The sequence below is a fragment of the Hoplias malabaricus genome, chromosome 14 (assembly GCF_029633855.1).
Source record: "Hoplias malabaricus isolate fHopMal1 chromosome 14, fHopMal1.hap1, whole genome shotgun sequence".
Lineage (NCBI taxonomy): Eukaryota > Metazoa > Chordata > Actinopteri > Characiformes > Erythrinidae > Hoplias > Hoplias malabaricus.
The window spans coordinates 2,666,609-2,694,324 of NC_089813.1; the positions used below are offsets into that span (position 1 = coordinate 2,666,609).

General features: G+C 41.2%; 2 protein-coding genes across 3 annotated transcripts; both read left to right on the forward strand.

The window, feature by feature from the left end:
• Positions 1–9,816: 9,816 nt before the first annotated feature.
• LOC136666314 (H-2 class II histocompatibility antigen, A-Q alpha chain-like) lies at positions 9,817–17,843 on the forward strand. The gene is made up of 4 exons (XM_066644415.1): positions 9,817–9,906; positions 13,052–13,300; positions 15,584–15,868; positions 17,516–17,843. The coding sequence occupies exons 1-4, from the start codon at positions 9,852–9,854 to the stop codon at positions 17,635–17,637; spliced, it is 711 nt and encodes a 236-aa protein (XP_066500512.1). The 5' UTR covers positions 9,817–9,851; the 3' UTR covers positions 17,638–17,843.
• A 4,407-nt stretch (positions 17,844–22,250) lies between these two features.
• LOC136665544 (H-2 class II histocompatibility antigen, I-E beta chain-like) lies at positions 22,251–26,831 on the forward strand. Of its 2 annotated transcripts, none has more exons than XM_066643165.1 (5): positions 22,251–22,366; positions 23,749–23,903; positions 24,535–24,816; positions 25,870–25,983; positions 26,073–26,831. In XM_066643165.1, exons 2-5 carry the CDS (start codon positions 23,786–23,788, stop codon positions 26,093–26,095), a joined length of 537 nt encoding a protein of 178 aa, XP_066499262.1. In that variant the 5' UTR covers positions 22,251–22,366; positions 23,749–23,785; the 3' UTR covers positions 26,096–26,831. The 2 variants fall into 2 exon arrangements, with proteins under 2 accessions (XP_066499262.1, XP_066499261.1); XM_066643164.1 differs by having other exon boundaries at positions 22,304–22,366; positions 23,634–23,903.
• Positions 26,832–27,716: the final 885 nt, after the last annotated feature.

The window sequence follows — 27,716 nt, forward strand, 5'->3', positions numbered from 1 at the left end:
AGATGTTATGATCATGATCAGATTTGTTATTACTCACAAGGAGTTTAGTTGTTATTTAATGATTAATTCCTTGTTGGGGACATGTTGCATACAGCGGGCGGATCTTCAGCCAAGCGACCAAGCGATTCGAAATTGTATTTACTAATTAACCACCACCTGCTATGTACAACCTTCCCATGAACAGCTGAACACAACATAACCCCACAACACATGAAAGAAGTTACAACGCAAGTTACTTACTACTCCCACTTGTGTCCTCAGGTCTGTTTCAGCTCACTCTACTGTGTAAGTCAGTGCAGTATTAACTCTTGTACAGCTGCTCATTCTCTATGTTTCTCCCTCTCTTTCTCCTCCTTGCTCCCTCTGCCATAATGTCTGTATCGGGAATACTGATCTACATTCTCCTTGTAGCAAAGTAAACACCAATGAGATTTGTGCTGTAAAGCATTACCCATTTCCTCCACCACATGATTCATAGTTGCTTAGTCCAGTAACCCGCTGTAGCCAACACAGAAACACTATTCTCCCTGTTATACCTCTGTGGAATATCACAATCTAAAGCTGTAATTTTAAGGTAGAAATACTACATAGTGTACAATTAAAACATCTACAAATAACAACTAAATTCCACAATACATTTCAGAACAGGAAGCTGCCTCAGTCTTGACCTTAACACAGGGGTGTAGCTGTGGCCTAATGGTTAGAGAAGAGGGCTTAGGGCTGAAAGTTTGTTGGTTTGATTCCCTCGACCGGCAAGAAAACTGGGGGTGGTGGGTGTGAAGTAACAGTACTGTCCTTGTCCCTCAATCCACAGCCGAGGGTCCCTTGAGCAAGGCATCGAACCCACTGAACCCCTGCTCTGGGTGTGTTCAGAGCCCCTAATGCACTAGTGTGTGTGTGTGTGTTCACTGCCACAGATGTGTTAAATGCGGAAGACACATTTCTTTGTAAATTTTGCAGCGACAAATAATTACACTTTTCTCCGTCATGAGCAACAGCTTTTGGAGCTTGATGCATGTTCCTTGTAATTCATCTGCTGAGATGATTTTGAGCCATAAATGACACAAATCACAGGCTTTATCATAGCATCTCAGATTTTGCTGACAGTTTTCACAATTGACTCACATCAGAGAATCAAATGAAGCAACAACCACAAAGCAGAGTGTTTCAGAAAAGTCCCCACTGGGATTAGACCTCCTTCACTGTCAGCCAATGGCAGAGCAAGAGTCCTGATGCATTATCAGTCTCTAGGAAAAATGAAAATGGAGCATGGCATAAAGTAACATTAAGTTTTAAAGTGTTACTTTCAGCTCTATACATTGTGTTTCATAAACGTCTGTATATTGACTTTCAGAAAATGTTTACAATGTAAAATGAAATCAGAGAAATACTGCTGACAAATCAAAGGTCATTGAAATCAGAAGATCTTATGTGAAGTTCATAGCCCTGGCACTGTTCTACAAAAAATGGTATGGGAACTAATTACATGGCACTGGACAGTCATTAATAATGATGTGTTGGTAATAATATTTTATATATTTTAAAGGAAATGTCTGTGACTGAGGGGAACTCAGTTCTAAGCTCAGCATTTTATTGTGGAACAACGTGTTTGAGGAAAAAAACACAGTTGTTCGTGGTTTTGTTTATAATGTATGTTATTTGTATGATTTTATATTATTGCTCTTCTAGGTGTTTGGCCCTGCCCTGCTCAACCACTACCATAGAGAGCCCAGGCACTAACGCCCAAGTACATTTACCCCCTGAATATAAGAACTAGTCCAATGTGTTTAGCTCATCTTCCCCCTCATCATCATTGGGATTGTGCTATTGATTTCCTCCCAGGTCTACACCTCCTAAGAGTAGGATTTACCCTCTCTTCTTACCAGAATCACAAGCCATGGAGCAGCATAGTCATGAAGCTTTGGCACCAAGTTATATTCACCCTTCTACTTCTACCCCTGCAGTTGGTGGCCATTGAACAAGTCAGAGAGGCCAAAATCTACATTAAACTGGACCAACACAGCACATATATACTTATCAGAATCCTAGAGGGGGACGAATGAGAACAAAATTCAGGTCATTGTGAATGTCTGGTCATGAGTTATGGATTAGTCAATGCACCAATCCTTGATTAATGACATAATTAATGATATTCTTAATAAATGAGTGATCTGTTACAGTGACAACATTCTTGTTTATTGTAATTGCCTAACTGAACACATTCAACACATTAAATATGTTAAAGTCCTCACACAACTACAAGAACACAATCTGTTTGTTAAACTGGAGAAGTGTGAATGCCATAAAACTCAGAAAACATTTCTTGGGTACATGGTAATTTCATGGTCCTAACTAATGGAAATTTTGGGGGGAAGTTGAGGGTTGGTGCTATTAACCTCAAGCCTTGGGGCAGAAGAGCTGAGGCTAACAGTGGTCGTATATCATGAGGAAACTTTATCAAGGGACTTCTGGGATTTTCTCAGGTGTGCACCCATTGGACCTTTTGAATCCTCAACAACTCCAGCACCTGCTCCTCAAGCAACCACAGCACCTGCCATTCGAACAGCCGTGCTCCTGTTTCAGAGGAGTATCAGCAGGACTGCTGCCTGTCCCTGCTCCAGTGACATCAGCGCCCGCCGCTTCTATTGCTGTGGCTGTGGTTTCCACCACTTCTGCTCCTGTGGCTGTGGTTCCCACAGCTTCTGTCCCTGTGGCTCCTGCGGCTCCTACACCAGTGACTGTGGCTCCTGCGATTTCTCGTATTCCTGTGTTCACCCCAAGGTCATCTTCCAGAGCTGTGTTCAGGCTGGTTTCACAGTCTATGTCACAGACTCCTAACAGTCCTTGGCCCTTGTCTGTTTTTGTACCTGTGTCCATTTCTTGTCTTTAGTTCCTGTCTCTGTCTGTATCGCACTGCCTGTTTCCACCTTTGTCCCTGTTTCTGTGATGGTCCCTGTTCCTTTGCCCAGTCCAGTCCCCTTCTTTCAGTCATCTGTCCAGTCCCCTGTTCCATCTCAGTATTTGGCTATTGTCCGATACCTTGTCCCATCTCTTGATTCTTGTCCCGAGTCCACTTTCTTGTTTCTGCTCCAGTCTTGTCTCTTATCTCTGACTTCAGTTATGTTCCTGTAGATGCCATCATATTCTCACAGCTACAGTGTACTCCAACCATAAGGCCATCGCAGGAGAGCAGCAGCTGTTTGCTCAGCAAAGGGGATACAATTCCTTTTTAATTCCCTTCATTTCAAACCTGGCCACAGAGTACAAGATAACTGCTAAGAACAAGAGTTCACAAGCAGGCTGAAAGAAGCTATACTTTTTCAAAATTGTCTGTTTAAAACACCTGCAGAAAAAAGGAGAAAAGTGTCACAGTATATTTTCACTTCTAAAGCAGAAAGATGAGATTTTCAGATATTTATATGATACATTTTATGAATCTAATTCTATGTTTAAAATTCTAAATTTGTTTATATTTACAAAATACATAATACATGTAACTGTTTGTGTGAAAGAGAAACTGTGGTTAATTTCTGAATTGGTTTAATCTCAATTGTGCAAGATTACCACATATATTTTCTCTGAGGTTCCTCATTGCTTTCATTTCCTCAAACCCTTTCCTGTTCTCTCAGTGACATCTGTACAAAAGTAGTTCAACTCTAATGTGGTAAGAGGGTCTGCCTTCATCAAAAACAGTCTGTTAATAGAGGCGTTCGGAATAAACATCATTCACTGCTGATATAAAAGACTAATTACACTCATTGTGTGATATGTTTTGTTTACGTGCTGCTATAATGCTGATAAACTGTTTACAAACACACTGCCCTTCCAAAGGTATTGATTTTACACAGGACAGTGAGGTTAGAGAGCTTCACACACTCACCCTTAGTGGCAATCAAGAAAGATACAAATATTCAGTAAGTTGCAACTGGCTTAATGAGGTTACTTTCCGTAGAAGGTTTCAGCTTGATATATTTGGAGCTCAGGACTGTGTATTTGTTTCTATTTAGTTCACACTGCAGTGTCTGCACTTGCTGACCCTTTGGTTCCACTGAACTCTCTGTTCCTCTTCTAAGAGACTTTTTCTGAGCTGAGCTGAGCTGTATGCCATTTTCTCAGTTGTTCTGCGGTACATGAGCTTTCTATCAGAGCTCCCACGTTGCTTCTTATGGACATTCCTTCACCCCACCTTTATGAGAAGGAACTGATGTTCTGGTTGGATCTTGGGCTTAGAGGAAACATTAGGTCCCCTGTGATTGGCCAGAGTCCATAGGCTTTGTCTCATCTTTAGAGCGTGAATCTCAACACCAAGAAATCATTCATTAGTTCATCAATTTATCCATTTTGTCTTGTGATGATGATTGTGAAGAAAACCTATTTCATGTGTTGGTGGCTATATATATGGCAGAGACCTGGAGGTTGTGGGTTTGAACCCTGCTCCGGGTGACTGTCTGTGAGGAGTGTGGTGTGTTCTCCCCGTGTTTGCGTGGGTTTCCTCCGGGTGCTCCTGTTTTCACTCATAGTCCAAAAACACACATTGGTAGGTTGATTGGCGACTCAAAAGTGTCCGTAGGTCTGTGTGTGTGTGTGTGTGTGTGTGTGTGTGTGTGTGTGTGTGTGTGTGTGTGTGTTTGTGTGCGTGTGTGTGTCACACTGTGAAGAACTGCTGCCCCCTCCAGGGTGTGTTCCCAACTTGCACCCAATAATTCCAGATATGCGCTGAACCCACTGCGACCATGAACTGGATAAGGGTTACAGACAATAAACATAAAAGAAGGAAACACTTAAATGCTCCTTGATTTAGTATGGCATCGTCCTTTGGAGTGTCCACTTGGGAGCATTGTTGGTCCATGCTTGTTCCTTCAAGTCGCACTTTTAAATAAATGACTTCAAAGAAGCTGAGGATTCTTATCAAGATATCTGTCTGTTTGTTACACAAAGTTCTGTTGTTTGGTGGATACCATCATGCCATTTAATGAAACATCTGTGACCTGCTTTGGTCCAAACCCCACAAACCTGATAACATCTTTGTGATTAGAGATGAAGATAGCTTGCTCCTCAGATCTAAACAAAGACAAAACCTAGCAGCTTATAATGTACAGCGATAGGTTAGGTGTAGGTGTATGTTATTGAATACCTTGCTATTGTAACCCACTTCAAGGCATGTACACATCAAAATCCATGTACAATCACATCCATTCTTGGGTAAATTGCCAATTAACAACTTAAGTACAATCTAGTGGTCACAAGGTTTCAGTGTTATTGCCTACTCAATGCTCCTGGCTGGCTCGCCACGTTTTACCATGTAATCCACTTCAAGGTATGTACACATCACAGTCTAGCTTCATATGAGCTGAGATCTAGTGCAATAACCAGCTCAGAGATAATTGTAGTTATTGCAACCTTTTAGTTGCAAGAAAATAAAGAAAAATGCTACATACATTAGAGCATACACTAATAACTATGGGTTCTTTACACTAAGGAAAATAAAGTATCTTTAGAAAGGTAAATTTACCTGTCTGTGATCGGTTGCTCTTAGTTCAATTAGTGTTCCAAGTCAGTCAGAAGAGCTGATTGCTCTTATGCTCTTTATTAAAGAGAGAATGTTAGTTAAACCACAAAACTGACACTAATATTGTAAATATAAAAAAAAATGATTTTTTAAATAAACAGAACAGTTTAGAAGAATCTAACCTCTTAAATGGTAGCATTTATTATTAAGTAAGTAATGTATTAATGTACGAAGATGATACAAATATTATATCAAATTAATTTCTGAAAAGCTTTCCATTTGGTCCCACTGTAAACAAAAATAAATCACTGAGTAATAATAATAAGGTAACTTTTCAGGCTAGCAAACTGTAAAACATGTACTAATTACATTGTACTTTTATACAGTATTACAATTAAAACTGATATTTCAGGAACTGTGGGTACTTTAGAATTATGAAACTGTTTAAACATTTGCGAATTGTGAGCCCATACCCATAAAGTTTAAAGAAGGCACTACACTTGCCTTGACTGTTGGTTTTGCACAGATTTGTCTTCCCTATGAATGATTGTGAGCAAAAACAATATCCAGGAGGAGATTGGACATGAGGCTGAATGTGACTAAATGCTTTAGTAAAAGAGGAGAATCTACTGCTTGTTATAGTTTATATCATCTGTACTGACCACTAACACAAACTACACATCTTTTATGGAATATATTATTTGAATCATTCTCTTTTTGGTATGTTTTAAACATAATTATGAATAAATTATATCTGAGAAGTATTGAATAACATTTGATGGACATTACTATGGGATTTAATCCTGTAGACCAGGGGTTCTTAATGTGACGTTGATGAAGTGAATAAGTGAAATGTTTTATACAAATTTTGATCTCTGTATTTTACCCCTCCATGACAGTGAACACACACACACTAGTGATTAGGGTCAGTGAACACACACACACACACACACACACACACACACACACACACACACAGACAGACAGAGGTGTGGTTAGTTATCTTTGGTGTCTGAGGAAAAATTTGAGGGTTAGGGGTACTGCTTGGGGGCACTTCAGCCGTGGACATCCCTGCAGAAAATGCTGGTAGATTTTGAACTAAAACAGCAGTGGGCCATTGTTTGCTGGTAAGACTCTGATGATTGATTATAGAATATAAAGTATCTGAACTGCTTTACAGAACCAACCGCTGTATTGACCATAGCTCTTGGTAAACATCTTAAATCCTTTAAGTTTACAAGAGTCTCTCTGATGGACGTCCAGCTCTAAAATCCTCCACATGTTTTTAACAGGGCTCAGGTGAAGAGACCGGCTCAGTCGTCCAGGGCATGTCCCTGCCTTGTGCCCATTGATTGTGGGTAGGTGTTGTTAACTTTGCTGTATTGTGAAGACAGGTGATGGAAAAGAATCTCCGCAGACATGGTTAAAGGTGTAAATACATCTTTATTTACAGAAACAGTGTCTTACGGCTTCTCTCCCATCTCTATTTTCTCTCTCTCCCAGCTCTTGGCTAGGACCTCGATCTATATGGTTCTTTCTTTTTTCCAAATATGGTGAACGTAGAGGTTGGTCTACATTTGCATGTTTATGGGACTAAGGGAGGGGAAAAATTTATAGTCTCCTATCCTCACTGACAGATTATCCTACACATTTCTCTCTTTGGAGCACAGACACAGAGCATACGTCTAAACATATAGAACAGTGAACATTTCTTAATACTGCACCTAAGGCCTTATGTTTAAATATACGTCATAGGCTCCAGAAGCACTGCATGAACTTTAACTGGATAAGTGGTTACCGAATTAATGTGGTTTTATTCATGTTCTATAAAGCGTAATGCTGTATGTGTTAGTCAGTGTAGTTTACCAGGATGCCGCCACTTTACTGTGTGTGTTTTTGAGAGTACACCAACATGGACGCATTTGTTGGTACACTCTCAGAAAAAAGTTAAGGTAGAGGTACATTACTTTCACAGTGTGTTAAAGCAGTGGTGTTAGAATCCAGTTGTGTTCCCTAAAGGTTCATTACATTCTCTTCTCCAGAAGGAGAGAGGGATATCTATAATCTTTCATTATACATCTGTGTCACATAAAATAACAGAATAAAAGTCCTGCAGATGAAGTGGTGCTTATGGAATCTACAGTTGATATAGAATAAGGTACAGTTATGTTCCACTGAGGGGATCACCATAGTGACCGTTTTTCTGAGAGTGTACCCTTCCATGAAACAAGAAAAAACACATCTCAGTAATAGCTTGTAACTGACTAAATTAATTTGCATCCAACAATTTTTATTCCATAGTCAGTGGCGATTGCTCTAAGACTGCAAGTGAAGCTCAGCTTCCCCTAAAATGTCAAAAAAATAAGTGATCAAATGTATACTGTTGTGTGACATGTCATTGAATAAATATTCACTACAACGCGCTCAACTTTTGTTCAGAATCAGCTTCTTATCACTGGTAAAGACGCGGCTTTCCTCTCAATCATTCCCACAGCTTCACATTGCTTTAAACAGTGAGGACACTGAGCGTCCACAGAGTTCAATAGAGAAGCAGCGAAGTGCAGCGAAACGAGACGAGTGATTGGATAAAGGCTGGGCTTTGTCCCGCCCATCGGACGCTCAGCGTCTCTGGGGGTCTATGGGGCAGTGGGCTGGCCTCGGCTGGCCCGGACGCTCAGCTTCTGCATGATGATTGGATGATCTGTCTGAGGCTGAATCACTTTTTGATTGACAGCGAAATGAGCGAATCAGCGATCCTTTGGTGTAAAGATCCATGGCAGCATTACATTTTCATTCTGTTTTGAGTTGAACCAGACTTTCTTAGACCCCTTAGCGGCATTTTCTTTGTTAAAAACGATTAGGGACAAATCTAGCTTCTATTTCTGGTGGGTTTTTTGTAGCTGCTTGTGTTTGGAGACTGACTTCTATCACTCTTTCTGACTTCTATCGCAGTTTCTAGCGGGTGCTGCTGAGCCCCTCCACCATCACAAAGCACTCACAGGCGGACACACTTCACATGGGCCAAGGCCGTTTAAGCAGCCTAGCTCTGCTGGCCATTGAGAGGACACTAGTCAAGTCCCTGGAAAAGACGCCTTGTTGGTACGACAGGGTCACAGATCATTTTCTTGAAAAGGAACGGAGGGTAGAATTTACGTATAAATAAACCGACACATTTTATGATGTAGACCGAAATTGAGCTTCCCCTCCTTGAAAGACCAGCATCCGCCACTGTCCATAGTTAATAAAATTCAGACTGAAATTTGAATTTTGATTAAACAGAATATTTTAAGTTATAATAATAAAAAGAAAATGACACAGACAAAAATGACAGGGTCTTTAATCTAATCTTAACTGTAGCTCTAAATGAGATGCTTGTACCTGTAGACAGGTAGTCTGGCCCACTTTAGCCTTCTCAGGTTTGAAGGATGTTATCTCTTTCCATGATGTGACTTGCCAAAATGCTCCAAAGAACATTCTCTCAGAAGCATTTTTGGGTTTTCATTTGATCAAATTCCAGTCTGTTTTATATTCAACAGTGGAGTCCTTTGGTGTCCTCTCCCTGGAGCCCACAGTCACTCAGAAAGAAACCTTGATGGACCTTGACCTTAGAGTTCAGTCTCACTGGAAGTTTTCCTTGTGTTTATGTTCTGTTCATTCTGTTTTACAAACCCAAACCCCTAACCATCCATCCACAATTCATCCATTCATCTATAAAAATGACATTTGTTGCACTAATACAGGCCATGTAACTGAGCCGATTCAGAGCTGAAGGATTAAGTCAGTAAAAAAATGTATTTAACATCGGATTTAATGACAAGATTTCTCAGTTACAGATTAATACTGCACAGAAGATGAAATATAACAAGTGGAGCATCAGGGGGTCATCCTCTGTACCTGGGGAGCATTGTGGGGCTATAAGTGGGAGTATAAGTGCTTATCTAGTCTCAGAGAAAAAAAAATGTTATAACTGTAAAACTTGTAATGAGCAACAAAATAGAAAACCTTATGTCAACTCATTTTGGGTCATAGATCCATTCATCCATCCAAATTATGATGCAATAAAACATAAAACACTTAGCAGTTACCATTTCAGTTTTACTGTAACATTGGAGGAATAGTGCTTGCTGTAAAAACATGATACAAAATGATCATATGAGTAACTCCTGCTGAGTGTCGGGGCTCAGAAAATTAACTTCACCCAGAGACTGCAGAGTGGGAATGAAAGTAAATCTCCTATTGGCTGATGATCCTGAGCTGTGGGAGTTAGAGAGAGAGACACAGAGAGACTGAGTTCAGTTTGGACTCTCTCCTGTGTGAGTGTGTGTCCTCTGCGCTGATCACAATGAAGCTGTGTTTAATCCTCGTCTGCGCAGCTCTGCTCTACACTGTGTCTGCAGGTGAGAACATTAATATTTCACACTTCAGTAATGAACAGTTACATTGTAGTTACTGTATTATTCTGTACTTTGGTGTAACCAGGAGGAGCTGGATTTGACTCACATTTTTGTGCAATATTTAAAAATTATTATAGAGTGTAGTGTTCATCACTCTGTATTTTACTGTACGTCCAACAACCTTTAAATTAAGAAGTTTTGTGCCATGCCCTCGTCCTGTCATGTCTGTTTCCCCGGCCATGTGCTCGCTCTCAGCACATGGCTCTGTTTGTTGTTACCCTAGTCCCGCCTTTGTTCTGCCTCCTCGTCTGTGTCTCATTTGTCCGCTGTCCTCATTATCTGTCTCAGGTGTGTCTCATTTGTGTTAAGTATTTAAGTCCCCTTGTATCACTTCCTCCTGTCGGACATTTCACCTTTGTTTGTTCCTAAGTCATGTCGTGTTGTTTCTCTTCCACTTCAAAGTCAGGTCGTTATTGTTTCCTAGTTTTGTCATTTTGTGTATTTCCTGTTCCTAGTCATGTCATGTTGTTTCTTCCCATTCCAAATCATGTCGTTTTGTTTAAAATCCTAGTCTTGTTGTTTCCCCTGTTGCCTGTCTTTGTTTTGTTATATCTTTTGTTAAATTAAACTCACTGTGTTTTAGCAAGTGCGTTCGCCTCCGTCAGTCCCCTCCGTGATCCGTGACAGAATGTCCAACCAATTTAAGAATGCAGCTAACACTAGAGTCTGTATGACAGGGCTGTGGAATGGAATAACCGGCTCCAGCTCATGCCCGGCACGGTTCCTTATCCCCTACCAGAGGAGTCGACTCTTAAATTGAGTGATTACCCCAGCGTGAATCATGGGAACAGGCTTAAGAAACGTGCTGGAGTCACCCCCTCGATGGTGGATTACCCCCTCAGGTCCGGGTAAATTTTTTTTGGGGGGGTTAAGGGTGGGGGCTGTTAGCCTCCGACTTCAGGACAAAAGAAGTGAGGCTAACAGAGGCGCACCTCTGGGGGATCCATGGATAAAGAAATCCCTCAAGAGTGCGCCCATCAGACCCCCTAAACCCTTAACAGCTCCAGTGCAGGATGTCGTTGCAGGGCCCCCTGCCTCCATGGACATCGTCGCAGGGCCCCCTGCGCCGTAGACGTTGTCGAAGGGCCCCCAGCTCCCAAGCACCTCTCTGCACTTCCTCCTGACCTCTAGGAGAAGATTGCAAGCCTCTTGGCGCGTCTGGAGGTCTCCATGAATGCGGCATCCGCCACTCCTGTCTCCGTGAACGTGGCACCCGCCGCTCCTGTCCCCGTGAACGCGGCGCCCGCCGCTCCTATCTCCATGAACGTGGCACCCGCCGCTCCTGTTTCCGTGGAGGCGGCTCCCACAGCCGCTCCTGTCTCTGGGAAGGCGGCACACTCAGCCGCTCCTGTCCCAGCGTAGGCGGCTTCCTCAGCCGCTCCTGTCCCAGTGAAGGAGGCTTCCTCAGCTGCTCCTGTCCCAGCGATGGCGGTGTCCCCCACCGCATCTGCACCCGTGACTGTGGCTCCGGCCACCTCTGCACCCGTGACTGTGGCTCCGGCTGCTTCTGCACCAGTGACTGTAACTCCGGCCACTTCTGCACCTGTGACTGTGGCTCCGGCCACTTCTGCACCTGTGACTGTGGCTTCGGCCGATTCTGCACCCGTGACTGTGGCTTTGGTCGCATCAGGTCATGTCCGTAGGTCGGCCCCCAGGACTTCGGAGCCGATCCCTAGAGCTGTGCCCAGTCTGGCTTCTTGGACAGCCCCACAGACTTTGGCCAGTCCTGGGCACCCTCCTGTTCTTCACAGGGCACCAGTCCTTCACAGGGCACCAGTCCTTCACAGGGCGACACACGCTCACACATTTACTCACACACTCACACCTACGGACACTTTTGAGTCTCCAATCCACCTACCAACGTGTGTTTTTGGAGCGTGGGAGGAAACCGGAGCAACCGGAGGAAACCCACGCAGACACAGGGAGAATGCACCACACTCCTCACAGACAGTCACCCGGAGGAAACCCACACAGACACAGAGAGAACACACCACACTCCTCACAGACAGTCACCCGGAGGAAACCCACACAGACACAGAGAGAACACACCACACTCCTCACAGACAGTCACCCGGAGGAAACCCACACAGACACAGAGAGAACACACCACACTCCTCACAGACAGTCACCCGGAGGAAACCCACACAGACACAGGGAGAACACACCACACTCCTCACAGACAGTCACCCGGAGCGGGAATCGAATCCACAACCTCCAGGTCCTTTATTTTTGAGTGTACAGACAAAACCTCCCACAATAAGAACATCACTTATGAAGGAAATCATTGTTCTCACATTTATGGATTAATAAAAACATTGTGTTGATTCACCAGTTACTTGATGATAATCATCATTATATTTCCTACTCTGATTTTTGCAACAAATTTGGAATGATCTGTTAAATTACTGAATTTACAAAAGTGTGTGTGACTCTATCCCAGGTAATCACAAGGTTACAAAAGTTATTTCCTTACAGAACTATATCATATTGGTTAATGGGGCTGATGTAGCAGACAAGAAATGTAACACTAATTTTATAGTGCGGCTATTATCCTATAAATCTATTCCATTAGTAACCTTGCAGTTGTCAGCTCTACAAAGACAAAGCAGCCATTCCTTTCGTCTCTCCCTATAAATATATACTTAATAACAACATAAAAGAGCTGTATTTTAAATATGGCATAGACACTACCCTGTCAATTTTAGCTTGTGTAAATTCTTTGATGTGAGTAATGCATGTGTCTTTTGTAAAGGAACAACAGAATCTATTGAACACGTATTTATTTATTGTATATTTTATTACTCTTTTTGGGTTGATCTCTTTTGAAAAGAAAATCCTCTCAGGACCCAACATATTTTTAACAACATTCTCCCAATCACTGACCTGCTCTGTTCACTACAGGTCTCTTTCATCTGCTGATAAATCTTTTCTGGATGAAGTCTATTATTCAGAATGCGGTCAAAAAAGTACAAGTTGACAGGTACCATGAGTGAATGGAGTTCAGATTCATGGGCTTTAAAGACCGGCAAGTAGCACTCATTACTTTATTATGAAACGCTACTCTCTCTCTCTCTCTCTCTCTTTCCAGTGAAACACCGGGATGTCTCATTAACGCTCTGCTCAGACTCAGAGAGAGAGGGGATGATTGGACTCGATGGAGAAGAAAAGTGGTACGCTGACTTTAGCTTGGAGAAAGGAGTAATGACTCTGCCGCAGTTCGCAGATCCGACCATCTATGAAGAAGAAACCTATGAGTGGGCTGTTACTAACATAAACGTCTGCAGAATCAACTTGAATATTGATGCAAAAGGTTATAATTACCCTGCAGAACCGAAAGGTAAGAAAGCATAATGACAATAATATAAGATTTACACACAAGTAAAATACAGATCAGGGACGCTGCATCCAGTAGAAATCATTTATTAAAAATATCACTTTTAGAACGCTCTATGTGCACTGAGAATGTTCTGGGAAAAGGATCCTCTGCAATCTACAGTACAGTGACTGTAATTACATTTATACCTGATTCCTTTATGTTATAAAGGATGAAATCTACTTGTGGGCGGCACGATGGCACAGCAGGTAGGGTCGCAGTCACACAGCTCCAGGGACCTGGAGATTGTGGGTTCGATTCCTGCTCCGGGTGACTGTCTGTGAGGAGTTGGTGCGTTCTCTCTGTGTCTGCGTGGGTTTCCTCCAGGTGACTGTCTGTGAGGAGTTGGTGTGTTCTCCCCATGTCTGCATGGGTTTCCTCCGGGTGACTGTCTGTGAGGAGTTGGTGTGTTCTCCCCGTGTCCACGTGGGTTTCCTCCGGGTGCTCCGGTTTCCTCCCACAGTCCAAAAACACACGTTGGCAGGTGGATTGGTGACTCCAAAGTGTCCGTAGATGTGAGTGTGTGAGTGAATGTGTGTGTGGGTGTGTGTGTGTTGCCCTGTGAAGGACTGGCGCCCCCCCACCCCAGGGTGTATTCCGGCCTTGCGTCCAATGATTCCAGGTAGGCTCTGGACCCACCGCGAAATTGAATTGGATAAGCGGTTACAGATAATGAATGAATGAATGAATATCTACTTGTTACCCTCCATAGTGGTCAGTTCACCTGTAAAACCAATTTTGTTTTTATTTATTTATTTATTTATTTATTTATTTATTTATTTATTTATTATCCAAATTGATAGACCAAAGGTAAATGCTTATTATTCAGTAAATACATGAAATAAATGTAAACGTTATGTTTTGTGTAAAGCCTTCCCCCAAATAACTACAAAATGTGTTTATAAACATAAAAAAAATATTTAATATGTCAACTACACCCAATTAATCTGCCATGACATGAAGATGACCTATTTTTCTAAATTGTCCGTTGTCATTGTCATTGTCCTAAATTGTCATTGCCCGTTTCATCAGCTTCATTGCCCGTACAGGTCCCTCTGTAGTTCTACAATTACAGAGTGTAGTCCATCTGTTGCTCTACATACTTTATTATCCCCCTTTCACCCTGTCCTTCAATGACCAGGAACTTCACAGGACCCCCACAGAGCAGGTGTGATGTGGTGGTGGATCATTCTCAGCGCTGCAGTGACACTGACGTGGTGGTGGTGTGTTAGTGTGGTCTTGGTACGAGTGGCTCAGACACAGCAGTGCTGCTGGAGTATATACACTCACATGCCAAAGTCACAGACGTTCACCCGGAGCGGGACTCGAACCCACAACCTCCAGAACCCTGGAGCTGTGACAGAGACACTACACTCAAAATTTATAATAACTGCATACCTCATTGACATGTTTCAGACACACATTCCACATCAAACAGATAAAATCGCATCACAAGAAAACTGGAGATGAGGAAGCAACAAGTTAATGAAGGAAATACAGACTTATTTGAGAACCTTAAATCATTCATCGAGGCCAACAAGCTTGCACAATGATCCCATGCATGAAAGCTCATGTCTCTGCCATAAAAACACATTTCCAGAGGCAACAGCTCAAAATCAGCAAGCCACCAGCCACCCTCACTGGCAATTAGGACCTGCTTCCCCGGTCAAACAGTGGCAGTCAAACAGAGGCATGTCACCATACTATCTCACCGAGGGCTGACTTCAGACTTAAGAGTGTCAGTCCCACACCTGAATCCCCAAATTCAGATCTGCAGCACAAAGCAAGCCCACACCCATCACTGAAAAGATATGGGGATTAAAGCTGTCATTTTTGCAGCTCAAATGTTCAGTTTATAATTTTCTCCCTCAGGGGCTGGTTTTAAAGACATTTTTGTACAGAGAGGCAATTTTGAGAAAATACTGTAATGGCTGCTGGAGACTGAGAAGGGCTGGAAATCATGGGGAAGCTCCCAGCATGCACAGCGGCTCGCCCTCTTTATGGTATTAAGGTTTTTTAGGGGTTGTGTTGTTGTTCGTTGTTGCTGTGTTTATGTGAGTGCCTTGACTTGGTGAGTAGCGAGATGTTGTTGGGGGCTCACTGTGGTGTTGCCCCTAAACAGCACACCCAAATACTGCCTAATTCTTTTGAGTTTTTTGGAAAAAGAGGTCTTAATAATCTTATGGCTGATCTATAACATAATGAAAGTCTGTTGATGCTTAGTAATTTGAATAACTTCATCCATAGTTGCCCCTCAGAGCTCAATCTATGCCAAGAGAAGTGTACAGCTGGGCTCTAAAAACACCCTCATCTGTCACATCACTGGATTCTACCCTCCACATGTGGAAGTGACCTGGACCAGGAACAATGTCAATGTGACGGATGAAGCCAGTCTCAGCAGATATTACATTAACACTGAAGATGGCACCTTTAACCAGATCTCTCATCTGAGCTTCACTCCAGAGGAGGGGGACATCTACTCCTGCAGTGTGCAGCACACAGCCCTGGACAGAGCACTGACCAAAACATGGGGTGAGAGTTACCTGATTATTAATCTGTTTTTTTTTAAAGACTACAATGATGGTTCCCTGCATATATCACTTCTCATAGCCATATGTAGAAATGGGCCGAAGCCTGTCCTTGCAGTAAAACTTGGGAGGGTACTGGGCTCTGTCTCAAGTCTCCAAAATATATTTTCAAAGGGAAACCATGTGTAGTGGTTAAAGACGTTTAAAAATATTTGAAACAAGGAATGTTTTAGAAACAAATTAAACCCATCTCAGTTCAAGAAGATACACTGCAGCTGGTTCTGCCACACTTTCAGCACTGTTCTGATTCAGTTTGGACTTCTGATGCATTCATGCATTGAATTATATGTTCCAACTTTTATTGAACACTAAGCTGCTAATGATCATTTACCTGCACTGTTCACTTTAATACAGCATCTGTACATCATTATAATTTGTGCATTTGACCTGGTTCACCTCACCATAGTGTACACAACACTAAATTGTACACACACTGTATAAACAACTAAATCCATGTAAATCACTGAATGTCTAATTATTGATTAATTATCCTTGTTTTCAGTGCTATGTTGAGCTCAATCAGTTTGACAGATCTTTGTTCAAAACTTCCTGTTGTCCATTCCAGTCATTTTATCTGCTAATATATGTCACAGCAGCAACCCACACAGTTCACATTTTGTAGTTAAATTTTAAGAAGATTTAGAGAGGATTAAATGGGGTCCTGCCATAATTTTTATTTCACTGGAGTTCCTCTGTGTTCTTGGTGTTCAGCTGAGCTGGAATCAGCATTACATTGTTTTACTAGAGTCACTACTGCGCTAACACTATTAACAAACAGGGGGATCAGGTTCAGTATGTGTTTGCAGAAAGTAACACACACACACACCTATGCACACCTGAGTCACCAATCCACCTACCAATGTGTATGGGTTTTTTTTAATTGAGGGATGAAACCGGAGCACCTGGAGGAAACCCACGTGGACACAGGGAGAACACACCAACTCCTCACAGACAGTCACCCAGAGGAAACCCACATGGACACAGGGAGAACACACCAAACTCCTCACAGACAGTCACCCGGAGGAAACCCACATGGACACAGGGAGAACACACCAAACTCCTCACAGACAGTCACTCGGAGCTGGGCACAAACCCACAACCTCCAGGACCCTGGAGCTGTGACAGAGACACTACCTGCTGCTCTACTGTGCCTCCCAAATGTCACACATCCCATGTAAAATACAAACTCTTAGACATATATATAATGGCTGTGTCATTGATACTATGATTGTGAGCTATGTGGATTTGTCACCTTACAAAAACTAGAGAGATCTGCAGAACTTCATTCACAAGGCAAATATGGTGATTTTTTAAAAATGTATTTTCTTCCACATCTAACCTTGACAAGCAAGCCATTCTACTCAGTCAATCAGTGGACACTGTAAGGATCATGTCTACTGCTCTTGGCAAGCCACTGGGACTGGAGTTTATGGCTGTCAATTTGGTCACTATTCTCAAGGTTGAAGCAGAACATCAGTCTTTGATTGCCCATTGCTCTGCTCCTTTAAAGACTAGGGGGACTATAAATTAGAGGAGCAGAATAAATTAGTACAATACACTAATTGTGCGTGTGTGTGTGTGTGTGTCACAGAGGTTGATGTAGAGCTGCCCGGTGTTGGAGCGTCTGTGTTCTGTGGAGTGGGGTTGGCTGGAGGACTGCTGGGAGTCACTGTGGGAACTTTCTTCCTCATCAAAGGAAACGACTGTAACTGAGAATCAGACTCTAACTGTAAACTCATAAATGCACGATCTGTGTGGACAATTCTTCTGGGATCCTGTACCCTGCAGTTTGTCTTTAAATGATCTACACTTTATGCTTTAATTTCAAGCTTAATGTAATCAGTCACTTGCTGTAGTCTACTTAAGTTAACTGAGATTCACTTTCTGTTGTACATTTCAGTGTTAAATTTCATATATTTGGTTGAAGAAAATATTTTTATTATATATATTAATATTTTTAATATATCTTAATCTTAAAATATTAAATTCAAATTATTGAAATGTTAAATGGGCTAAAGGAAAATGAAAAATTAACTTTAATTACCGACACCATTCTAATTTTATTTAGATAGATACATTTTCAGATATGAGGCAGTTGTAACTGTATAAGTTGTAGTGTACAATAATGCGACATAATCTGAGTATAAACCAAGTAAGTTAACTTAAGTAACTGTATATGAACAACTGTTAGAGCAGAGAGCAAGAAAATGGAACAGTTTAAGTGAATTAATCATCAGTCCAGCAGCAGGTTTGTGCTGCTTCCCAGCTTTGAGACTAATTTTTACAGTACAATAGCTGTGGATATTCACTACAGAAGCATAGAGGAGTTGAGTGATAATGTGCATAAGGAATAATAGTTTGTTGAGACCTGAATTTTGCTACAAACTCCAGGGAATCCAGCTTGACTCTTACATCAGAGCCTGCCTTGTTGATAAGTTAGTTATGTTTGTATAGGTTCCCAGCATGCAATGTAATGCTGTGTCCCCATCACACAATAGTGATAGGCTAATAAACTAGCATCAACAGACATCAAAGGGCCTCTGTCTTTAATAGAGACAGACGGTACACAACATTCATGTTGAAGGTTCATCTGCAGATATTTGCCCTCAACACATTAACATCCACAGTAACATCCTCATGATAGAGACAGATAGGGCTAAGTGTTCATGAATTCTGCTAGCAACTTTTTTGGCTCTGTTAATGTGGAAATATAGTTACTTGTATACCTTTCAACAAAGTCCTTCACCAGGGTCCTGTATCCATCCTCCTGTCTACTTCCAGCAAATCCTACAATACCTGTACCATCTGTGAACTTCTAAAAGTATCATACACCAGTGCCATTAGTAAATTCAGAGGGGGTGTACAAGCTGAACAGGAAGAGAGCCAGTGAGGTTGAAGCCTGTGCTGCAGTGCACTCCAAAACTCCAGTGTTGTCCTGAGTAGTAAGTTGCAAGGGGTCCTTAAAAGTTCTGACCAGTGGATGAAGGTTCTATTCCACTACAGAATGCAAAAATGTAAGCCCTAAAATATATTTTGCAATGTATTTTCCTTTACATTACTCAATCTGAATAATGCATTCTGAATACTTTGGAATATACCAACATTTTCTTACACTTTAAAACAATGTGAATGTGGCAACCACACCCTGCAATTTAAGAAGTATATTCTTTTGTGTTCTACTGTTACAACTAGCTGAATGTGTTACAGTTTTCCTGAATGTTCACATTTACAATAAACTAGTAAAGACTGTAAGATCAGATGCAGATTTGTATTCCAACAAAACAGGAGCACACCCTGTAGAACTGTTTAGAGACTAACTCATTCCAGTAGGCGACAAGTCGCTTACATCGCCCCAAGTTTGTCTCTTGTGGGTGTGTCCAGGCCACTCGCTTTGTTGCAGGGGGATGTCTGTCAGAGTGGAGTCCCAAAAGGGTCAAAATTCCAGTGTTTAATGTTCTGAACAATGTCTTTTCATGAATATTTCATGAACATGTGAATGAGGTATGCCTCAGTGTGTGTCACACATAGTGTAAGAAAATAGTGATGCTTGTTTGATTCAAAATTATGCTAATGATTTAAATAATCTAAATGCTTTAGAACAGTTAAATAATTACATGAGGACAGCATGGTAAAGGGTATATCAAGGGATATCAAGAGAACAAGGAGACAATTGAGATAATGGTGATTATTCCAATAAGAATGGGAAGAAATTCAGAAACTGTCATTACTGTGGAAAACAAGGACATTGGGAAAGAGAATGTAGGAAGAAGTTCAAAGATCAACAAAATGCAACTCCTGATGATTCAGGCCTTGACGACTTTAATGGAGAGGTCAAACAACTGTCTTCAGAACAAAGGCAAACCCTAATGAATTCAGCACTTCAGGGAAACTAGATGATCCCTCTCTGCAGCCTCTGCTGGTAGCCTTACAACAAAATGCAGACGTGGAAACTAGCATTTGGATAAGTGGAATTTATTGCCTACTGGGCTTGGATGTATTGATGGGGTGAGATGAGCTGGATGGTCAGTGACATCAGAAGTGCATATTCTGGCAAAATGTCATATGCCACGAGGAACATCAGCTCAACAAGCTGAACTGAAAGCTCTGATTGAAGCATGTAAACTAGCGAAAAACTGCTCAGCCAATCACTGTGCTGTATGTCAACGGTAAATCTGATCAAATGCTGATCTGATGTGGACAGCTGGTCCTTAGGATGCTGTCTTTTATTTATCAAATTTACCTAATCATTATTATGTAGCTGTAACTGCTATTAGGAAGTGACCCCTCAGTTTTTAGAACTCAGTGTGTGTAAGTTAGTCCAGGATATTTAGTAGTGTAATTAATGAACTATATTCTTTGATCATTATTTTTCAGTACATGATCACAGGGGGGATTGTTGGAGAGTAACTAATTTCATATTAATTCTCTATTTTATTCTGATTCTCTTATACTTTGTTTTAGGATACTGTGAACTCTTTCAGAGTTGTTTGTCTCTTCTCTGCCTGTGTATCATCAGTTTATAACTTTGATGCCTGGGGGGAAGATTGTTTATGGAACAATTGAGGGTGATAACATTTTCTACAATATAAAAACTGATGGTGGGAGAGAGTGACCAAGTCCCGACCAAGTAACATCTCTGTAAACTTTTCCATCTCTACTTTCAAATAAAACATCCTTACTCACTTCACACTCACATGACTCTGTCTAATTCATTCTCAATAAACCCCTTCACTGAACACTCTTTTTCTGACGCGTAGTTGTCATGGAAACAGTGGACCTTTACAGCAACAAAATCTTAGTCACTACAGTAAATCCTTTAGAGCAGGGGTCACCTGTTTTATCTACAAAGGGCCGGTGTCGCAGCAGGTTTTCATTCCACACCTGATTCTACTTGTCTGATCAACCAGTCTGCTTAAAGAGTTATACCCTTGAGGATAAGATTGGTGACCCCTGCTTTATAGCATTCCTTTAGCTAAGTGGAACGACTTGATTTTATGCAACACACTTTAGTACATCCCATAGGTAAGGGACGATCTTCCATTAAGGTTTATATTTGAGGGAAAAACTTTATTTTATTCATCCGGTCATTGACCTAATTATCCGACCACACTGAATATGAAAATGAAAGTATTGTTTCTAATACAGCAGCATGTGTAGTTTGGGCAAAATTAATCTTTATTTTTAAATGCACAATTACTGTTTGGCCAAACTTTGCATATTGAAAAAAACAATGGTGGTTTTCCTGTACTTGATCTTAAATATGTTCATTTAGGAACTCTATAGGCCATACAGCAGTGCAGGGCACAAACACAAGACATGCAGTAGTGTGGGGTGATGGCGCAGACTCTACACAACTGTGGGGAACAGACACAGGCAGAGCATTTTCATTATAAAACACTCATACACATATGTCCAGATAAAGTTCAGTATTTTCAGAGAGAGGGGCCCTGCAACAATGTTGATGGAAGGCAGGAATGCCTCTGGGTCCTGGACTGTTGTTTGGAAACTGGGATGGAGCTTGAGTCTGGTTTCTGTCACGGGGACATGAAGAGTGGACTTACGGAGGCGGACACACTCGCTACAACACAGATAATTTATTATAGAGGAAACACAACAAACGAACTTGACGAGAAACACGAAATAACATTACTTAGAAACCTAGGAAAGAGCAGGAAACAACACTACCAGACTGGGGCATGAAACAGGCAGGAGACCGAACGAGGAACGAGAAACGGGCTAGAGAAACGCACACTACAATAACAATACAATACAAACGAGTAGGAATGACTACGGCACGACTTTACAGGGAGAAGGATAGAAAAAATACAATAACAACACAATAACAATACAACACAAATGACCGATAACAGGAAGTAAGTGAAGAGGACTTAAATACAAGAACTAACAAGAAACACCTGACAGAGATAACGAAGGACAATGACAAGGAGGCGGAACCAAGGTGGAGCTAGGGTGGAACAAGGGTGGAGATATGAACAATGATAGACAGAAAGAGTCACAAGGAAGGGGAAAACAAACAAGAAAGTGCCAGGATGTGACAGTTTCAGGCTGTGGCCCTCGAGAATGTCAATGAGTCAACATCAAAACACTATCAAATAATTATATTTATAAAACATGTTGAACTGCTAATATCTAATCTCCTTTAGTTTATCTCTTACCCTGATTTATAAGCAGTTTTGATATTCAGTGTTAGGACACAGGGACTGGGAGGTGTCTCTTCTAAATTTAAAATAAAATGCATTTCTGCCTCTACTTAGTAACAGGAGATGAAGTGATGTATCAGATGGTGATTGGTTGGTGAACAGAGCTGTGTGTATGAACTAGAACTCTCTCTGAAACTCTCTCAGTTGTCAGACACAGATCGAGGTGAAAATGAGCCTGAGTCTGCAGCTGCTGCACCTCCTGACTCTGACCGTCAGAACAGGTGTGTTTATATTTACAGTTACTCTAGGAGTTATATTCTAATTAAATTCACAGATCTTATCTACATTATGTGGATCCACACCATGCATATGTACAAAAATCAAAATATATCTGAAATATGTTTTGCTTTGTGAAGTTATAAATGTAAAGGTTAATAACCCTGAACACAGTCATAACAGATTATTGTTAGATTATCATTATGATGATAGGCATCTTAAAGAACACACTGAAATGAAGACAAATATTTTTTGTTAACAAGTGCAATTTGGTACATAAATAACCTGTTATACCAAGACATTTATGACCAGTAGAATTAATCTGAAATATGAAATTTGATTGTGATTTCATAAAAGTTAAATCACTACCTTTTATTCTATTATATAATTATTTATATGGTGTAAAGCCAGGAAAAAGGGTTAGGAGGTCTGATTTATGTGCAATTACTAAAGTTTCAAAAAAGCAAGCAAATTCATGAAAAAATGCGGCACAGTGGTGCAGCAGATAGTGTCTCTGTCACAGCTGCAGGGTTCTGCAGGGTCATGGAGGTTGTGTGTTCGAATTCCACTCCGGGTGACTGTCCGTGAGGAGTGTGGTGTGTTCTCTCTGTGTCTGCGTGGGTTTCCTCCGGGTGACTGTCTGTGAGGAGTGTGGTGTGTTCTCCCTGTGTCCGCGTGGGTTTCCTCCGGGTGACTGTCTGTGAGGAGTGTGGTGTATTCTCCCTGTGTCTGCGTGGGTTTCCTCCGGGTGACTGTCTGTGAGGAGTGTGGTGTGTTCTCCCTGTGTCTGTGTGGGTTGCCTCCGGGTGACTGTCTGTGAGGAGTGTGGTGTGTTCTCTCTGTGTCTGCGTGGGTTTCCTCCGGGTGACTGTCTGTGAGGAGTGTGGTGTGTTCTCTCTGTGTCTGCGTGGGTGTCCTCCGGGTGCTCCGGTTTCCTCCCACGCTCCAAAAACACACGCTGGTAGGTGGATTGGCGACTCAAATGTGTCCGTAGGTGTGAGTGTTTGAGTGAATGATGTGTGTATGTGTGAGGGACTGGCGCCCCCTCTAGGGTGTGTTCCCGCCTTGCACCCAATGATTCTGGGGAGGCTCCAGACCCACCCAGACCCTGAATTGGATAAGCGGTTACAGACAGTGAATGAATGAAATTCATGTAAACACTGATTTCTGGATTTAAAACAGTATTTTTGTTGATTTTATTTTCTTACACAGATCGTCTTACTCTATTCATACTGTAACTATTTACTGTCTTTTTCTTGTTATAACTGACAGATGGATATTATGAATATGATACCGATGAATGCATCTGTAGTTCTTCAGATCTAACTGATGTGGAATATATTAGGACAAACTATTTCAATAAGGATCCTGTGTTACGGTTTAACAGCACTGTGGGGAAGTTTGTCGGCTTCACTGAGTTTGGAATGAAACAAGCAGACTACTATAACAGCCTTCCTTACCTACAGCAGATGCAAGCTAACCTTGAGACATACTGCAAACCCAACCTGGAGATTGATTTCTCGGATGTTCTGGAGAAGACAGGTGAGTGTGAATCAGCTCAGATCATACTCAGATTTATATAGTAACTTAATCTTCTCTACTGTAATAAATGTTAATTGTATATGTTGATTTGTTCATTTTTATCACTTGTTTTTGTCTGTTTGACATGCACACACTGTCCATAGGTGTCTGTGTGTGTGTGTGTGTGTGTGTGTGTGTGTGTGTGTGTGTGTGTGTGTGAGAGAGAGAGAGAAAGTGACTGGATGTGTATTTACTCATATGTTTAATGTGAGTTTCCAATGGAAATATTTTAATGAAAATGGTGGCACAGACAATTAGTGTAAACAAAGTGGTGATTGGGTTCTGATTGTTAGTTCTGTTCCTTTAAACATGTTTCACTTAGAAATACATTTATTATTATAAACAGAAGTGCTCAAATATTTGCACACAACTGTATCTTTATCCTTGTTATGAATATGACTTACAAATATGTCCACAAGCAAAAATAGAAAAATATGCTGAGTCAGCTCACACAGACGTGCTTCATCACATTAACTGTCACTAAGGAAAACCTCTGTGAATTTCCGGGTGTGCATTGCTGAAATGTATAATGAATGCATAAATGTGAATGTTGCATTTATTCTTTAATAATATCATCTCTGGTGTCTTGCAGTTGAGCCAAGGGTTGAACTCACAGCAGAAAAGAAGCCCAGTAATGGACACACGGCCATGTTGATGTGCAGTGCTTATGACTTCTACCCTCGTGCCATCGATGTGTACTGGCTGAGAGACGGGAAAAGAGAGACCACTCATGTGACTGCCACTGATGAGCTGGCTGATGGAGACTGGTACTACCAGGTCCACTCTCACCTGGAGTACACCCCCAGATCTGGAGAGAGAATCTCCTGTGTGGTGGAGCACGCCAGCTTCTCAGGACCTATGACCTATGACTGGGGTGAGGACACAGAGTCTAATCATCGCATACCAGTACAGCAAAACACTAAATGCTCCATGCGTGGATCGGACGGTTGTTTGATCATTTTAACATCAAGATGAAATGCATCTACGATGTGTTTGTGACACAGGGATATCTGATTACTCCTGACTTCAGGGCGTGTTTTAAGGTTGTTAGTTTTTGCCAGTGGTCTGTTTTGAGTTGATAGCATTTTATCATAAACATTAGAGGAAAAAAAAACTTTAAAAAATAGATATAAAAGGATTCAAATGGTAAACAGTATTAAAAATCAGGTTTGTGTTTGCCTCTAGAAACAAAACTTGTCCAGTTACTGATACTTTGCAAAAACTTTTTGCTTAGTTCATATTCCATCTGCATTTTAATTAAATGTATTAGATTATGGAGGTACTAGATAATATTAATAATGTATACATGGAGGAACACACATGAAGCTCCACACATTTCACACCCTATAAGTCCTCCTCTCTCTCCTGAGTTTCCTGTGAAGAAAAGCCTCTCATCCCACTGACACCATGTCACCTCCCACTCTTCCATGACTGATTTCTCCTGCTAGGTGAAAGGAGGGGGTCCGGATACCCACCAGAACTACCCAGCCTTCTCACAGTTCATCTCCCTGTCTCCAGTGCAGTTTGTGTGCACAAAAAATATATACAAGTGGCATATTTCAGGGGTAGGCACCCGAACACAGAAGTGGAGAAGTTTAAGAACATGACTGTCACACAGCTCCAGTGTCCTGGGGTTATGGCGTCTTTGAGGAGTGTGGTGTGTTTCCTCCCACAATCCAAAAGCACATACTGGTAGGAGGACTGTCTGAGCTCTGAGTGTGATGCTCTGTACAGGGTGCATTCCTGTCTTGCACTCAGTGATTCCTGGCAGGATTGGGACCGACTGTGACCCTTAACAAGTTGAAGAGGTTATAGAGAATGAAGGCATGAATAAAAAAAGATATAAATGCAGCTTCATAAAAAATGCTGAACACACCAAACATGCTTCAGAGAAGTGTATGAATATTAAACATATGTGTTTCCTCAGATCCTTCTCTCCCTGAGTCTGACAGGAATAAGATCGCTATTGGAGCGTCGGGGCTGGTGCTGGGGATCATCCTCTCAGCTGCTGGATTCATCTACTACAAGAAGAAATCCTCAGGTCAGTGGAGATCACAGAGAGTTTAACTGATGAATTAATCTGGAGTGTGTTCATTTAATTCACCATGTTATTTTTAATGTGTGTTTCAGGGCGGATCCTGGTGCCGAGTTAAGAGCTGGTAAAAGATCTGTTAAAAACAAGTGTAATACTGAGCTGGTTTCTCTGAACTGCTGCAGTGGAGTAGCATAGATTTTATCACCTGCCTCCCATACATTTTCATCACTGTATTATTTCTGAAGCTATGAATTCATCAAAAGCAAACTCCTTTCTTTTAATTCACTTTAATGTGAGGCTCAGTGTATTAGGACAGACTTAGTATAAATGACTCTTAAGATGTTTAAGAGCTAACCTGACCTGATCTTCAGAATTTGTAAAACATCATTAACAGATCATTCTCACCAGAGAATTAATCATTGTGTATTAGCAAAAACGATGATTATACCACAGAATTATGATTTAACAATTCTTATGAACCTCCGAGGGGTTCTCCTCACCAGCATCGATTTGAGTTTAAATTAAAACGTCACGATAAATACAAGTTTGTACATAATCTGATTTGATAACAAACAAGAAGTTTCTAATTGAAATAAAAACTCATTAAAATGTGTTTTGCTTGGTTTATAGCAGCTGTTCTCAGATGGTGAGCTAGCAGAGTGATACAATATCTACTTATAAATCTCAAAAGATATTTACTAGTCAGTTATAATCACAGTCCAGTGACCATTTAATGAGTTACCTGTAAACTGTTACAGAACAGGGTCATGTGTCCTGTGTGCTCAGGTCAGAGATAGCTGTCACACACATTTGCTGACTGTTTTTAAAAAAAAAATGTTCTGGTTCCCTAAGTGAAGGTATTAAGGAAGTGTTGAGGCAGTTGTGGGATGCAGTAACACTCAATATGCACAAAGATTTGATTTAAAAAAAGTTTGAGGATTGTATACAATGTTTTTCAATACAAACTCTACAAGCTTTTCTGTAAAATGCTGTAGAAACCAGAAATCTTTGATGTGTTTATTCTCCTGAAGTTTTATTAAATTGTAAAAAATTAAATAGTTTGTAAATATAAAACCATTTAGAATTGGACATTGGAACAGAAGCCAAATTAGAGTGAAATGTTAAAAGAATATTCAAGTTCCAGTTTTGAGCTATTCCACTCTATTCACATAGTCTCAATTTAATGGAGGGAAAAAAAGCACATCAAGTTTTGAAAACAAACATACGTACATTACCAGTGTCTTTCATAAAGTGTACGAATGTGACAGAGTGTGAATTTGAATTATACCACAGTTAGTTCCGTCCCTGCAGCATGATTGGCTGAGAGATATTCCAGGAGTACCAATATTACACGATAATGGCATTCTGACCGTAGTCTTTCTGGTATCACCAAATACACGTAACCTAGCAACGACGCCAGCTCTTACAAGACAGCGCTGTGCCTGGACTTTTTCAACCAACAGGGAACCGGTTCAGTTTCTGTTCATGCACCTTATTTTGAACAGAATAAATAGTTATGGCACAGTGGACCGTTACTGCTTTCTGATTTGTAAACAAAAGAAAATCGCAAGAAAAAAAAAAAAAAGTAAAATGCTGAGTCTGTGGTTTCTTGTGACTGTGTTCAACTCCAGTCGAGGCGCATCTTTCATTTTTCTTTGATGCTCTCATTCATCAGCTCAGCACAGGATGGGCCCAAGGGCCACACTCTTGTTTACTGCATGATATATCACAGTGATCTG